Source organism: Cnephaeus nilssonii (genome assembly GCF_951640355.1).
Source record: "Cnephaeus nilssonii genome assembly, chromosome: 18".
Classification (NCBI taxonomy): domain Eukaryota; kingdom Metazoa; phylum Chordata; class Mammalia; order Chiroptera; family Vespertilionidae; genus Cnephaeus; species Cnephaeus nilssonii.
This window is the reverse complement of record NC_137089.1, coordinates 310,385-322,795: the sequence shown is the minus strand read 5'-3', so window position 1 is coordinate 322,795 and position 12,411 is coordinate 310,385. Positions and strand designations below refer to the sequence as shown.

Sequence of the window (12,411 nt, the reverse complement as noted above, 5' to 3'; positions counted from 1 at the left end):
GACCGACGCTCTATCCACTGAGCCAAACCGGTTTCGGCTAGATCAGTGACGGCGAACCTATGACATGCGTGTCAGCACTGACACGCGTAGCCATTTCTGATGACACACAGCCACTGAGGCGGCCGCATGCCGAGGATGAAACATTTGCGAAATAATGTTTTTTTCCTCAAAGTGACACACCACCCGAGTTATGCTCAGTTTTTTGGCGAAGTTTGACACACCAAGCTCAAAAGGTTGCCCATCACTGGGCTAGATACTGTCTTAAAGCCCTTGAGGTCAGTGGTCTGCCAGGGATCTCACCGGGCAAAGTTCCTTTCTGGGGCTCCGGGGAGGATCTGCTTCCTCCCGTTCTAGGTTGTTGGTAGAACTTGGTTCTCGGTGTGTAGGACTGAAGTCCCTGTTTGCTTGCTGGCTCTGAGCTGAGGGATGTTTCCAGCTCCTGGAGCCACCCACGTGCCTTGGCTCAGAGCTTCCTTCCTCCACCCCCAAAGCCAGGCGTGGAAGGTCGAGTCCTTCCGGCGCTTTGACTGCTTCTGCCTCCTCCTGCCATCTCCTTCCCCAGCTGGGATAGGTGGTCTGCTTTTAAGGACTCATGTGACTAGTCTGGACTCACCCACATAATCCAGGGGAACCCCCACCTCAGTCTGTACCCTTAATCCCATCTGCTAGATCCCTTTTGCTCCAAAACCTACCATAGTCACAGGTTCTGGAGAGGACAGCCTGGGCACCTTTGGGAACATTATTCTGCTCCCCCGCACTGCCCAGTGTAACAGCCGAGGGACAAGGGACCCTGTGCAGATCCCTGGGATTCTCTCTGGGCCCAGAGCCTACCAAGTCCCGCAGGACCTAGGCCTCCCAGACTCCCCCAGCCGTCTCCTCAGCCTCAGGTGTATTGCAGCTCAGCCTGAAGTGCCTCCTGGCGGTGAGCTGGGTGACCCTGGTTCCTCGCCCTTCACTCCTGAAGTCCACCACCATTTGTTTTGTCCAGTTTTCCAGTTGTTTGGCTGGGAGGAAAAATGGGTCCCTTACGCCCATGGGGCTGGGAGCTGGCGTCTCTTACGCTGACGTGTTTTGCTTGCTCCTGTTTGGGTTGGCTGAGCATAGCCCTTTGCACTCCTGTCAGAGGCCTTCCCAGCTGGGTGGCGCTGGAGCTGGTTTAGCCCTTGTTTTGTCGAAGGCACTGGAGACAGGCAGCTGTGGCTTTTCACGGGGCAAAGCCTCTGCCCAGGCACGGCTGCCCACCTCCTGGACTCAGACCGGGTATGGGACCTCAGGATTAGGGTTCCATGCAGGGGGGGCCCGCCTTGGAGCAGTGGGTTCTGTGGGCTGTTTCAGGAACCTCAGGACCACCTGACAGCCATGGTGCTTTTCCGCCCTCAGCCTTGTGGGGTTGGAGGTTTTGCCTTCTTGCTCTGCCCAAATGGAATACGTATTTTTATGTCTCGTTTTCCTTGTGATGTTCAGCTGCTTTCCAGGAAGAAAGCAGAAACGCCCAGTGGATGCCACCCTCTTCAAGCCAGCCTTCTCCATCTGCTTCCTGTCCGCCTGGGATCCCTGGAAGTTTCTGGTCTGCTAATTTTATCTTTCTTGTCTTCTAGTGCTCTTGTGAGTTTATTCTCTTAAGACACACCCCTCTCCTGTCACTTCCCTGAGGTCTTGGTGGCGGGTGAATGTGTAGGACCCATCTGCCATCTTGAACCGGAATTCTCACTTATTTGTGATTCCCCAGCACCCCACCCCCCACCCCCACCCCGGTCACATGGGCTTCCATGCTGCCTCTTCCCGCCCTTGCACAGCCACACCGGCAGCACCGCAGTCCCTGATGGAGGGATGAAGGGCAGGGGTCACCAGCGAGTAGAGGACGTGTGTTAGGAAGCAGGTGGCTGCCGCCCGCAGGCCTGGGCCGCTTCCCTTACAGCTCCCGGGAGAGGGACAGGCCTGAGGGTGAGCCGGCCGTGTCGATCAGGGGCCCTGGCGCGGTTAATGGAGGTGGTTCTGTTTGGTGCTGGGAGGCACCTGATGTTGGAAAGTTGCCACTCTCCAATGCCGGGGGGGCTGGGCGGACTGCGGTTTCAGGGGCTGCTCGTCCAGCCCCCCTCAACCCCCAGGGGCTCACTTAATCTCCGCCTGGGGGATCCTGGCTCTGAGCGGCTCAGGGCCCTGTTCTTGGCCGTTAGGTTTCCCTGCCGCACACAAACCCCCAGGACCCCAGGCCTTAGTACGTCCTGGCCTCCCTTCAGATGAAGGCAGTGCTGTGGGTGAAGGCAGTGACCTTGCCTGCCCAGGAATGGGCCTTGGGGGCCGACAGCTGCTGCAGGACCATGGGTGCCGGACAGGAGAGCTGGGACCTGCGGCGGGGAGGGCGCCCTTCCTCCCTGCGAGCTGCCGGAGCACAGCAGAGACCGCCCCAGAGCCCCGTGTTGAAGTTGTATTCTTTTCGCAGACATAGTGACTGCCCGCGATGCGATCGAGGAGGCTGTGAATTCCGTATTGTGCCCTGGTTACGCCAGGTTTGAGAAGGCGCTGTCCATGTTCATGCCGGGCGAGAGGAAGCCGAGACCTCCGAGACCCCCGCGATGAGCGAGCCCTACGTGAAGAGTGAGTGCAGTGGTGGGCCGGCCCTGGAGGCGCCCCCCACCCCCACCCCTCCAGCACCAGGTCTGAGTCCTCCCACCGGCCTGAGCACGCGCGTGGGCTTTGTCACTGCAGAGCTGTCCACCATCCTGCTGGACTCCGTCACCGACAAGGACCCCCTGGTGCAGGAGCAGGTATGCAGCGCCCTGTGTGCCCTTGGGGAGTCGCAGCCGGAGGAGACGCTCAGCGCCTGCGAGGAGCACCTGCGGCAGCACGAAAAGGTGTGGGGACCAGGGCACGCCTGGCCGCTCTTGGGGCGGTGTATTGAGATAGGGCTGTGGGCGGGGCGTGTGGGGTCAGCTTGCTCTGGGGGCGGGGCCTGCACTGTGGGGACGGGGCCTTGAGGCGGGACATGCCCCTGGGGTGGGGCTATGGGCGGGGCGGGGCCTTGGGGTCTGAAGGGCGGGGCCGTGTCTGAAGGCACTGGGTAGAAGGCCAAAGTCCAAGCTCTCTCCAGGCTAGGCATTTGGGATGGGGAGTGGGGCTGGGGGTTGGTATATCCCAAGACTGGGTTTTCAGCACGGCAGCTCCTGCGCTGGCGAGCCAAGGCCTAGTGTGGCCATCCCCTTTCACTCACTGGTGGAGACTGGATGGCTCTCCCTGCCAGGGTCTGTGCTGTCCCAACCAAGGGAGAGAAAGCCCTTCATCAACTACAATAACAGGAGCACGTGGACAGGGGTGGGAGGTGGGCACACCCTCGGGGCTGCGGAGGAGGGCAGGCCTCGCCTTGCTGCCTCCTACAGACTGTACAGCCACACCTTTCACCACTTAAGGGGAGCGCGGCCTCTCTGGCATACCTCGTGTCAGCATCACTGCTTCGGCGCTCTGTGGCCGTTCCTCACTCAGTAAAATGAGGGTGACTGGAACCCAAGCACTCAACACCAGAGCCTTCGCTCTGAGAACCAGTGGCTACTCAGTGGCCACGCGGCGGGGAGTGTAAAGGCCCTGCAGGCACTGGACAGAGGGAGGACTCACACCCGGGGCGGAGTGGCGTTTCACCACACTGCTCAGAACGCCACACCGGGGATGGCAGGATCCGCTGCTCGCCATCTGCTCTTCATTGGGCTGCACAGGTCACCTGACCCTTCTGAAGGTCATGTGCCTCTTTTATGTGCAAGGCATTGAGTAGGTCCTGAGGGCCAGGAAGACGCTCCGTGTGGGGGAGAGAGGGGTGATGTTTTGAGCAACCCCCATGGAGAGTGCTGGAGGCCCTGGCTGGGTGCCTGGGCATTCAGCTCACCTTCCAGGCCCTTCCTCAATGGTTTCTCTCCTCAGCTGGCACATCCTTACCGGACGATGATCCTGAGGGCCATGGAGACAATCGTGAGCAATCATATCAGTGAGCTGGACAAGGACATGGTCAGGGCCATCATCCTCCTGGCCTCCAGCGAGATGACCAAGGCGAAGGTCTGCGGCTGCTGGCCAAGCCCCCTCAGAGGCCATGCGCTGCCCCTGCTGGATGTGGCCGTGGCTCAGGGGCTTCTTTCTTGCCCAGCATGCTAGGATGTGGGTTTGGGTCTGGCTGCCTCGGGTTGGCCCCTCGGTTCTGCACACTGACCGCCCTCCTGGGTGGGGAGGGCCGCCCTGTCATTTCAGAGGTGGAAACCGAAGCAGAAAGTTCCTAAGCTCTCCGAGTGAATGTAGGGGCACCAGTGCCCGCATCCCGGTGTTTGGGGGTGGAGCCAGGCTCAGCGGGTCCCTTCTCCCAGGGCTGTGCTCCTTCTGCAGTGGCGCCTGGACCGGGCGCTGGGCTTGAGTCTCTGGCAGGAGCTCACTGGGGAGCCTGAAGACAGCGCGCTGAGGGCAGGGTGTGCGTTGTGCCTCTCAGGCAAATGCAGGGTGAGGGCCCGCACCCTTTTCCTGGCTGGGATGACAGGTCACGTTTTCTCTGGGGTTGCAGGACCTGGTTTCTGACTGGCAGCAGGCTGCCAGCAGCGTCCTCGTGGCGGTGGGCAAGCGCTTCGTTGGCATGGTGATGGAGGAGATGCTGGGCAAGTTCCAGCCCGGGGTCCTGCCGCACTACTTCGTGGTGCAGACGTTGGCCAACCTCTCGGTCTTCAATGGTAGGTGTCGACTTGGCCTCCACCCCTTCACCCCGTTCTCAAGCGAGCTGTGAGTTCCTCTGAGCCCCGTTGGCACCGCGGTTGCTCCTGTCTCAGCAGCCTCACCGCCTGTCTTTGGCTGAGCAGAAAGAGCTCAAGGCCCTGCAGCGTATGGTGGGCACGAGGTGTGGGGGAGACAGGCAGGGTGGCGCAGGGCTGCTGTGACGCCCATTTGTTGCAGTGTTCGGCATGGTGCCCTTCCTGACGTCGGTTCTGAGCACCATGCTGCCCATGCTGGGCATGGCCAAGCACGATTCCATGAGGGTGGTGTTCTGCTGTGGTAAGTCGGGGCCTCCAGGGCAGCTGGGTCTTTAAAGGGTGGGGGCTGGGTGCTGCCTGACTTCTCTTTGGCCTTTTGTCTTCAGGGCCCCTTTGTGGGGCCATGGGTCCTTCAGGCTTCAGGAGGAGGGCGGGACAGTGAGAGGAAGGGTGACTGGTCTCCCTGTGTCTGTGTTCTCGTCATATGAGGACACAGTCCTGTTGTATTAGGGTCCCCCACTGTGACCACGTTTTAACTCATTATATCTGCAAAGACCCTATTTCCAAAAAAGGCCCTGTCCTGAGGGCTTGGACATGAACTTGGGGGGACAGTGCTTGCCCAGTATAGTCCAGGAATCCCAGCCTGGCCGGTGCTCTGGGGTGGTCATCGGTTTGGAAGGAATAGCACGCACACTAGGTGTGAAGTCCGCGGCCACTCGCCACTCACCGCCCGGTTGCCGCAGCCCTGCAGCGCTTCAGCGAGAGCACCCTCGAGTACTTGGCCAACCTGGACCAAGCCCCAGACCCCACAGTCAGGAAGGACACCTTTGCCTCCGACATCAGCAGTGCCTACGACACCCTCTTTCACCACTGGCTGCAGAGCCGCGAAGCCAAGGTATGCCTCACCTTGCTGGCCACCCCCTCCCACCCAAGCCTGCCCACCCAGGCCCCTCCCACGCCTGGGCCTCCTGCTCTTCTGCAGGGAGGGATGGAGCTGTCTGGTACACCTGTCCCCATCCAGTGCCCTTCAGGCAGGAGGTGGGACCTCCACAGGGAAGAGACGTGCCCTGTGCAGTCTCACCTGCAGATCCCCTCAGGGTGTACTGACTTCTGAGCCCCAGTTGCCATGGACACCACCTCCCGTCCTCACCCCATGATGCCTTGGGGGAGAGCGAGGAGTGGTGACAGCACGTGGCCTAGCCCCATTAGGACCCTGTCATGTGGTTTCCTCCCATCAGCCCTGGTTCTTGGTTGAATAAGCTCTTTGCCACTCTGCCCCCGGTGGGCTGTGAGCGTTGCCGCATGGTTTGTCTTGCTTCCCCTTCAGCTCCGGCTTGCTGTGGTGGAGGCCCTGGGACCCATGAGCCACTTGCTGCCCAGCGAGAAGCTGGAGGAGCAGCTCCCCAAGCTCCTGCCGGGAGTCCTGGCCCTCTACAAGAAGCACGCCGAGACCTCCCACGTGTCCAAGGTGAGAGCTCAGCAGGGTCTGGTCAAGAACATCCCCTCCACTGGAGCAGCAGTGCCCGAGCCGCTCAGGGTCAGTGGTAGCTCCATTGCTCCCCACCACCCGCACCGGGACCTGCACTACCACCTCTCCCAGGTCCCCTTTCCTGATCCCTCCCCTCCCCTCTGACTTCTAGGGGTGGGGGCAGGGCTGGGGCTTCAGGTGGGACTGACAGCCCCTCTGCCCAGCAGAGCCTGGGCCAGATCCTCGAGGCGGCCGTGAGCGTGGGCAGCCGCACGCTGGAGGTCCAGCTGGATTCGCTCCTGGCTGCTCTGCATGCTCAGGTAGGCTGCAGAATGGTGCTGGGGTGTCTGTGGAAGGCACACTGACATGGAGTGAGTGCAGGGAGCACCCTGGGGGCCCTGGAGGGCCTGGTCTGGTGAGAGGTGTGGAGGTCGTGGGAACTTGGGGGCAGAGCTCCTGTGTCACATGGACGTGGATGAGGGAAATGTCCCCTGACCTCAGTCGATGCCGAGAAAGCTGTTGAAGGTCAGCACTCAGTTGTCCTTAGAACTCTCAGCTGCTGGGATCCGAGAGGCCTTCCTTTAACTTGATACAGTTTACTTACCCATATCCTCTGCGTGCATCATACTGAGTGGGAGACAGGCACATTCCTATCAGGGTCAAGGGCATGAAGAACCCACTCATCCCAGTTCTAGGAGGAGGGAGACAAATGGGATGTGCTTGGCTCGGTGAGAGGATGATGGGTGTGGGGATGTCCTTATCATTGCATCCCAGTCCTGGTCCCCGCTTTGTGCTTCCCCTCGGTACTGACCTCCTTTTATTTTTATTGTATTTTTAAAATATTTTTTATTGATTCCAGAGAGGAAGGGAGAGGGAGATAGAAACATCAATGATGAGAGAGAATCACGGTTCGGCTGCCTCCTGCACGCCCCCCACTGGGGATGGAGTTTGCAACCTGGGCATGTGCCCTGACTGGGAATTGAACCGTGATCTCCTGGTTCATGCTCAACCACTGACCCACACCAGCCCAGCTCTTCAATACTTTTTTAAAAAATTTCCTTATTGATTAAGGTATTACATATGTGTCCATTACCCCCAACTCCCCATTCATGCCTTTACCCCCATTGTCTGTGTCCATTGATTAGGCTTATATGCATGCATATAAGTCCTTTGGTTGATCTCTTCTATACTTTTTAAATCACATCTTTAAAAGTTTTGGGCCTCCATTCAGGTAACTTACAAAGTGTGTGTTCATCGCTATTTATGGTATTGGTAAGGCTTCTGGTCACAATGGGGCTAGTAAGTGTTTGGGTAGTTGAAGTTACGTGTGGATTTTTGACTGCTTGGGGGTCAGCGCCCCTGACGCCGCGAGTTCAGGGGTCAACTGTATTGTTGCCTTTCCCGCCAGAGGGAGCTCTGTGTGAGGTTGGGTTCTGTCTGTTTGCTCACAGCTGTGTCCCACCCCTAGCGTAGCTCCTGTCACCTGCAGGCACTCAGTGGTTCCTATGTGGATGACTGTCATCCAGAAACCATTCCCGTGGGCACTGAGTCAGCACAGCCCCATGAGAACTCACCACACACATCGACAGCATTTCTCTGCACTAGTAGTGATCCGTGGAAAGGACCTCCCAAAAAAGAGTCCTTTATTTTGGGGCTCTCTTTATATTTGTTTGCATGCAACATAGTTTAATTTTTACATCATCCTAATCTGTCTTCTATTTTACAACGCAGGTTTCCTTATACTTAGCCCCTTGATCCCACACTTGCTTGCCAGAGTCTCCCATTTCCTTGTACTTATATTGTTGAATCCGCCCAGAATTTACTTTAGGGAAAAGCGAGTGAGAATCCAGGTTTGCCTTTCTTCCACGTGACCACCAGTTTGCATTAGTTACTGCTGTAACTGGTGACTGAAACGCAGCACCTTAAACAGACATTGTATCTCGCAGTCACATGGCCAGACACCCCAGAGCCCCTCGCCAGAGGCTCTGCCCGGGTCCTGGGCTGCTGCCCGCACTGCTAGGCTGTAGGCTCTGCTCCCACGGGGCTCCCTCTCGTGGCTGCAGGCAGAGGCGTGGTTCCTGGCCGCATGGCTCTGCTTAGGACTGCTTGGGGGTCCTCAGGACCTGGCTCTCCTCTTCCAGAGTGGGAGCTTGGCAGGAGAGCAGGCAGGAGGAGAGCCTTTTGTGACCAGGTCAGGGCTCTACCATGGAACCTCTAGTGCAGCACCTGCCACATGTAAGCCCTGCCCCCACCTGCTTCTCCAGCTCTGAGAACTGCCTGAGCACAGCTGGGCAGGGCCTGTGGGTCAGGGCTTCCCTGCACTGTCAGTCACCTCTCTGGTTCACAAGCTGGGCTCTACTGAAGCAGGCAAACTCCTCCCCCTCGAGACAGCCCAGCCGTGTGCATGGGAATCCCGTTAGCCTCCCTGTCCGCCCACTCCACCCCACCCCCACCCCCACCCCCACCCCGCAGGGGAGGCCAGCCCATGACCTGCACCTGGCTGTGGCTGGTTTGGGTAGACGCCAGGGCCCTCAGCAGTGTGTGAGCTGGGTGCTTTGTCAGGAGCACGTGTGGCCTGCTCTCCCGCCCAGCCAGGCCCAGGGCAGCAGTGCCATCATCACCCCTGTCCCTGGCCGCAGATCTGTGTGCCTGTGGAGACTACCAGTCCCCTGGTGACGAGCAACCAGAAGGAGGTGCTGCGCTGCTTCACGGTGCTGGGTGAGTGGCCGCCTGGCCTGGGCAAGGGCCTGGTGGCAGCCTCGGCGTGGGTCCACCTCCGCCTGTGTCTGTGTGGGGCTCCAAGGGCCTCAGTCCCAAGTGTGCCCCCTGCTGGTGGGTTTGGAGGTGTAGGCAGCAAGGAGCAGGGGCAAATCCTTACTGTCTGTGAGTTCCCCTGCAGCGTGCTGCTCGCCCGAACGCCTGCTGGCCTTCCTGCTGCCCAAGCTGGACACCAGCAATGAGAGGACCCGCGTGGGCACCCTGCAGGTTCTGAGGCACATCATCAACTCAGCCGGTGAGTGCACAGGGCAGTGCCTGAGAATCTGGTGAGAGGGGGCGTCTCACTTTGAATTCTTTAAAAATGTTCCCAACCTTCTATTTTGCAAAATTTGGCCACGTGCTGTGGTTGGATGGCCTAGAGTCACAAGATGAGACAGACCATGTCTGCAGCAGCTGCCCTGGAGGGACCATGGCTGGTTCCTCCAGGACCCTCAGGAAAGGTGCTCGCTCCTCCCCTTTCTTCTGGCCCCACTCATTGTTACTGAAGAATCTGAGGGGTCGCACGCTGGTCTTGGATGGGCCTTCGGGGAAGTGGGGCCAGTTGTCCTGTAGAACATCCCTAGGTCTGCTTGTGTCTGACGGTTTCCTCACAGTAGGATGGAAGGTTCCAGGTTTCCTGCTTTGATGGCTGATTTGCCCAGCACGGAGCTGGAGCCTATTTCGCACTGCGTTGTGTTCTCAATGCATCTTGAACTGTTCTGTTACCGCCTGCATGCAGAAGCCACGTGAGGCCTGCAGTCCGCGGGCTGGGAGGGCTTTTTTTTTTTTTTTTAATATATTTTATTGATTTTTCACAAAGGAAGGGAGAGGGATAGAGAGTTGGAAACATCGATGAGAGAGAAACATCGATCAGCTGCCTCCTGCACACCCGCTACTGGGGATGTGCCCGCAACCAAGGTACATGCCCTTGACCGGAATCGAACCTGGGACCCTTGAGTCCGCAGGCTGACGCTCTATCCACTGAGCCAAACCCGTCAGGGCTGGGAGGGCTTTTTAACATGAACAGGCTGCAAAGGCGGAGCAGAGGTGATGGAGACCTCACGCGGCCCTGCGTCGGCAGGGTCTTCTCTTCAGCCCGCTAGGGAGCAAGGGTGCTGACCCCGTCTCATGAGGGTCAGGGTCGGGCCGGGTCACTAACAGACCGTGGTGTGAGGCAGCTTGGAGAGGGGTAGGGACAGGGGACAGTGGCAGCCCAGACAGACCCTGCCTGCAGCACTGGCTCCTGAATAAGGACCCCCCACTCCATTGTTTCAAAATTCTTGTTTGGGACTTTCTAAGTTTTGTATCATCTTTGCCCATCTTCTATATTTTTTAAAAATATTTTTTAATTGATTTCAGAGGGGAAGGGAGAGGGAAAGAGAGATAGAAACATCAGTGATGAGAGAGAATCATTGGGCCTTTATACTTGGTCAGTTTTGCTGGTTATAAAATTTTTGGTTCACATTTCCTTGACTGTCCTGTTGCCCTAAACTGCCGACCTTTCTAGCTTTTTAATGGGAAAAAAATGTTATTTATCTCCTGGAGAGAAGTGGTGGGCTTTGCTTATGTGCTCCCCTCTCCCCGCACGTGGAGGGCCATGCTGAGGCCGGGCCCGACCACAGGGCCTTGGGGCTCCTGGTGGTGAACAGGCCAGCTGGCCTCGGTCTCAGTGGCGAGGCTGAGCCACCGGTTCGTTTCTTGCAGCTGCTCAAATGGAAGTTAAGAAGCCCTTCATCCTCTCCTCTATGAGGCTTCCTCTTCTGGACCCCAACAGCAAGGTAAGGGGCGGGGCCAGCAGAGTTGGGCCCTCGGCTGCTGCAGAGAGTGGCCGGGCCGGGATCTGTACCAGCTCTGACTGGGTGCGGCCCGCAGCCAGCCCTCAGCATCAGTGTGCGCGGGCATCATCAGTTGTGTGTCTGGGCATCCCACGCCTTGCTCCTGACAGTTCCCAGGCACGAAGGTAGACACTGGTCCCAACACCACCCTCAGGTTCGAGAATTCTCTAGAAGGACTCCAGAACTCACGAGAGCTGCCATCCTCAGTATTGGCTCATTGCAATGAAAAGACAGAGCAACCTCAGCCGGGAAGGAAGCACGTGGGGCAGGCCCACAAGGGCAGGATGGGAGCCCCAGTCGCCCTGTCCCCGTGGAATCGTGGGCAGGGATGTGACTGCACAGAGGCTGCCACTCCGGGGGCCCCTGGCCTGCCTCAGGGTCTTCATCGGGGCTCCCATCATGTAGACCTCGGTTGCCAGCCCCTTGAAGGCTGAGCTGGAGCGAAGTGGCCCGGGAGGAGGTGACCTGGCCGTGCCCTCAGGTGGAGCCACTGCGGGGCTGGAAGGCAGGCTCAGGACTCCCAAGGGAGTTTTGGTGACAGCTGAGTTTTGGTGATCCTTCAGAGAGAGGCCCCTCAATTGCCAGCTGGGGAGGGGGTAGGAGGAGCCCAGCCCCAAATGTGAGGCACCTTTGAGGGGCTGTGAGAAAGGCACAGGTGCAGGCAGAGAAAAGGGCGAGATTCCTGTGTCCAGACTGGACTGTCCAGGCCTGTCCCTCTGCAGGTGAAGCGGGCGGTGGTGCAGGTGATCAGCGCCATGGCCCACCATGGCTACCTGGAGCAGCCCGGGGGCGAGGCGATGCTGGAGTACATCGTGCAGCAGTGTGCACTGCCCCCCGAAGCCCAGGTAGGGCCCCCCCCCCCCCCCCCCGTCAGCTCTGCTGGAGAGTGGGCACCAGAAGGTGCGTGGCCCCAGGTGGGGGCAGGCGGAGCAGGCCCAGCACCTTTCTCTCGAGTCAGTTAGGGCCTCTGCACCCCAGTGGTCACGTCCTCAGACAGGAGAGACAGAACAGGCATGGGGCTCTCTTTGAGGCTTTTCTATTTAAAATGTTACTAAGCAAATCCCACTTTTCTTCTGGAGGGAGATCAAGCTAGACCCTGGTGAATGAAACAGGCACTACTGGGTGGTCTGCCATCCCTGCCGCCAGCCTTGGGGAACATGGGGCCTGGTCGCCCTCCCGCTCTGGGCCTGGTCTCCTCGGGCGCTCACGGCCCCATGTGTCTTCTCCGATCATCTGGTCGCAGCCTTTGCCTGAGTTTGAGTTGGATTGTTTGTTTCCTTGTTCTTGAGTAGTGAGAGTTCTCTGGGTACAAGTTCTCGGTCAGATTTGGGGTTTGTAAAGATGTTCTGACACCTCTGTTGCATGGTGTCTTTATATTCTCAACAGTGGAGCTGAAACAATTGGACAGATATGCAAAATAATGAACCTCAGCCAAAACAAAAATTAATATTCAAAATGGATCCTGGACCGAAATCTAAAACCTAAAACTTCTGGAAGACGACATAGGAGAAAGCCCTGGGGTTAAGCAAGGATTTACTAACTGGCATGGTCTATAAATTACAAAAAACAAAGTGCTTAACTGGGCTTCTGAAACATTAAAACTGCCTTTTGAGAGACACTGTAGTATGTTCTCCAG

General features: G+C 58.2%; 1 protein-coding gene across 3 annotated transcripts in view; it reads left to right on the top strand.

Annotated features, from left to right (window-relative positions):
- Nucleotides 1-12,411, top strand: part of MROH1 (maestro heat like repeat family member 1) — a 39,976-nt gene that overhangs the window by 5,168 nt on the left and 22,397 nt on the right. For all 3 annotated transcript variants that reach the window (XM_079796410.1, XM_079796409.1, XM_079796408.1), the window contains exons 2-14: nucleotides 1,465-1,567; nucleotides 2,444-2,598; nucleotides 2,710-2,855; nucleotides 3,910-4,041; nucleotides 4,535-4,697; nucleotides 4,918-5,016; nucleotides 5,459-5,610; nucleotides 6,043-6,183; nucleotides 6,411-6,503; nucleotides 8,823-8,901; nucleotides 9,083-9,196; nucleotides 10,645-10,718; nucleotides 11,498-11,620. In XM_079796410.1, the coding sequence (XP_079652536.1) occupies nucleotides 2,577-2,598; nucleotides 2,710-2,855; nucleotides 3,910-4,041; nucleotides 4,535-4,697; nucleotides 4,918-5,016; nucleotides 5,459-5,610; nucleotides 6,043-6,183; nucleotides 6,411-6,503; nucleotides 8,823-8,901; nucleotides 9,083-9,196; nucleotides 10,645-10,718; nucleotides 11,498-11,620 (1,338 nt within the window). In that variant the 5' untranslated portion in view covers nucleotides 1,465-1,567; nucleotides 2,444-2,576. The remainder of the gene's footprint in view (nucleotides 1-1,464; nucleotides 1,568-2,443; nucleotides 2,599-2,709; nucleotides 2,856-3,909; nucleotides 4,042-4,534; nucleotides 4,698-4,917; nucleotides 5,017-5,458; nucleotides 5,611-6,042; nucleotides 6,184-6,410; nucleotides 6,504-8,822; nucleotides 8,902-9,082; nucleotides 9,197-10,644; nucleotides 10,719-11,497; nucleotides 11,621-12,411) is intronic.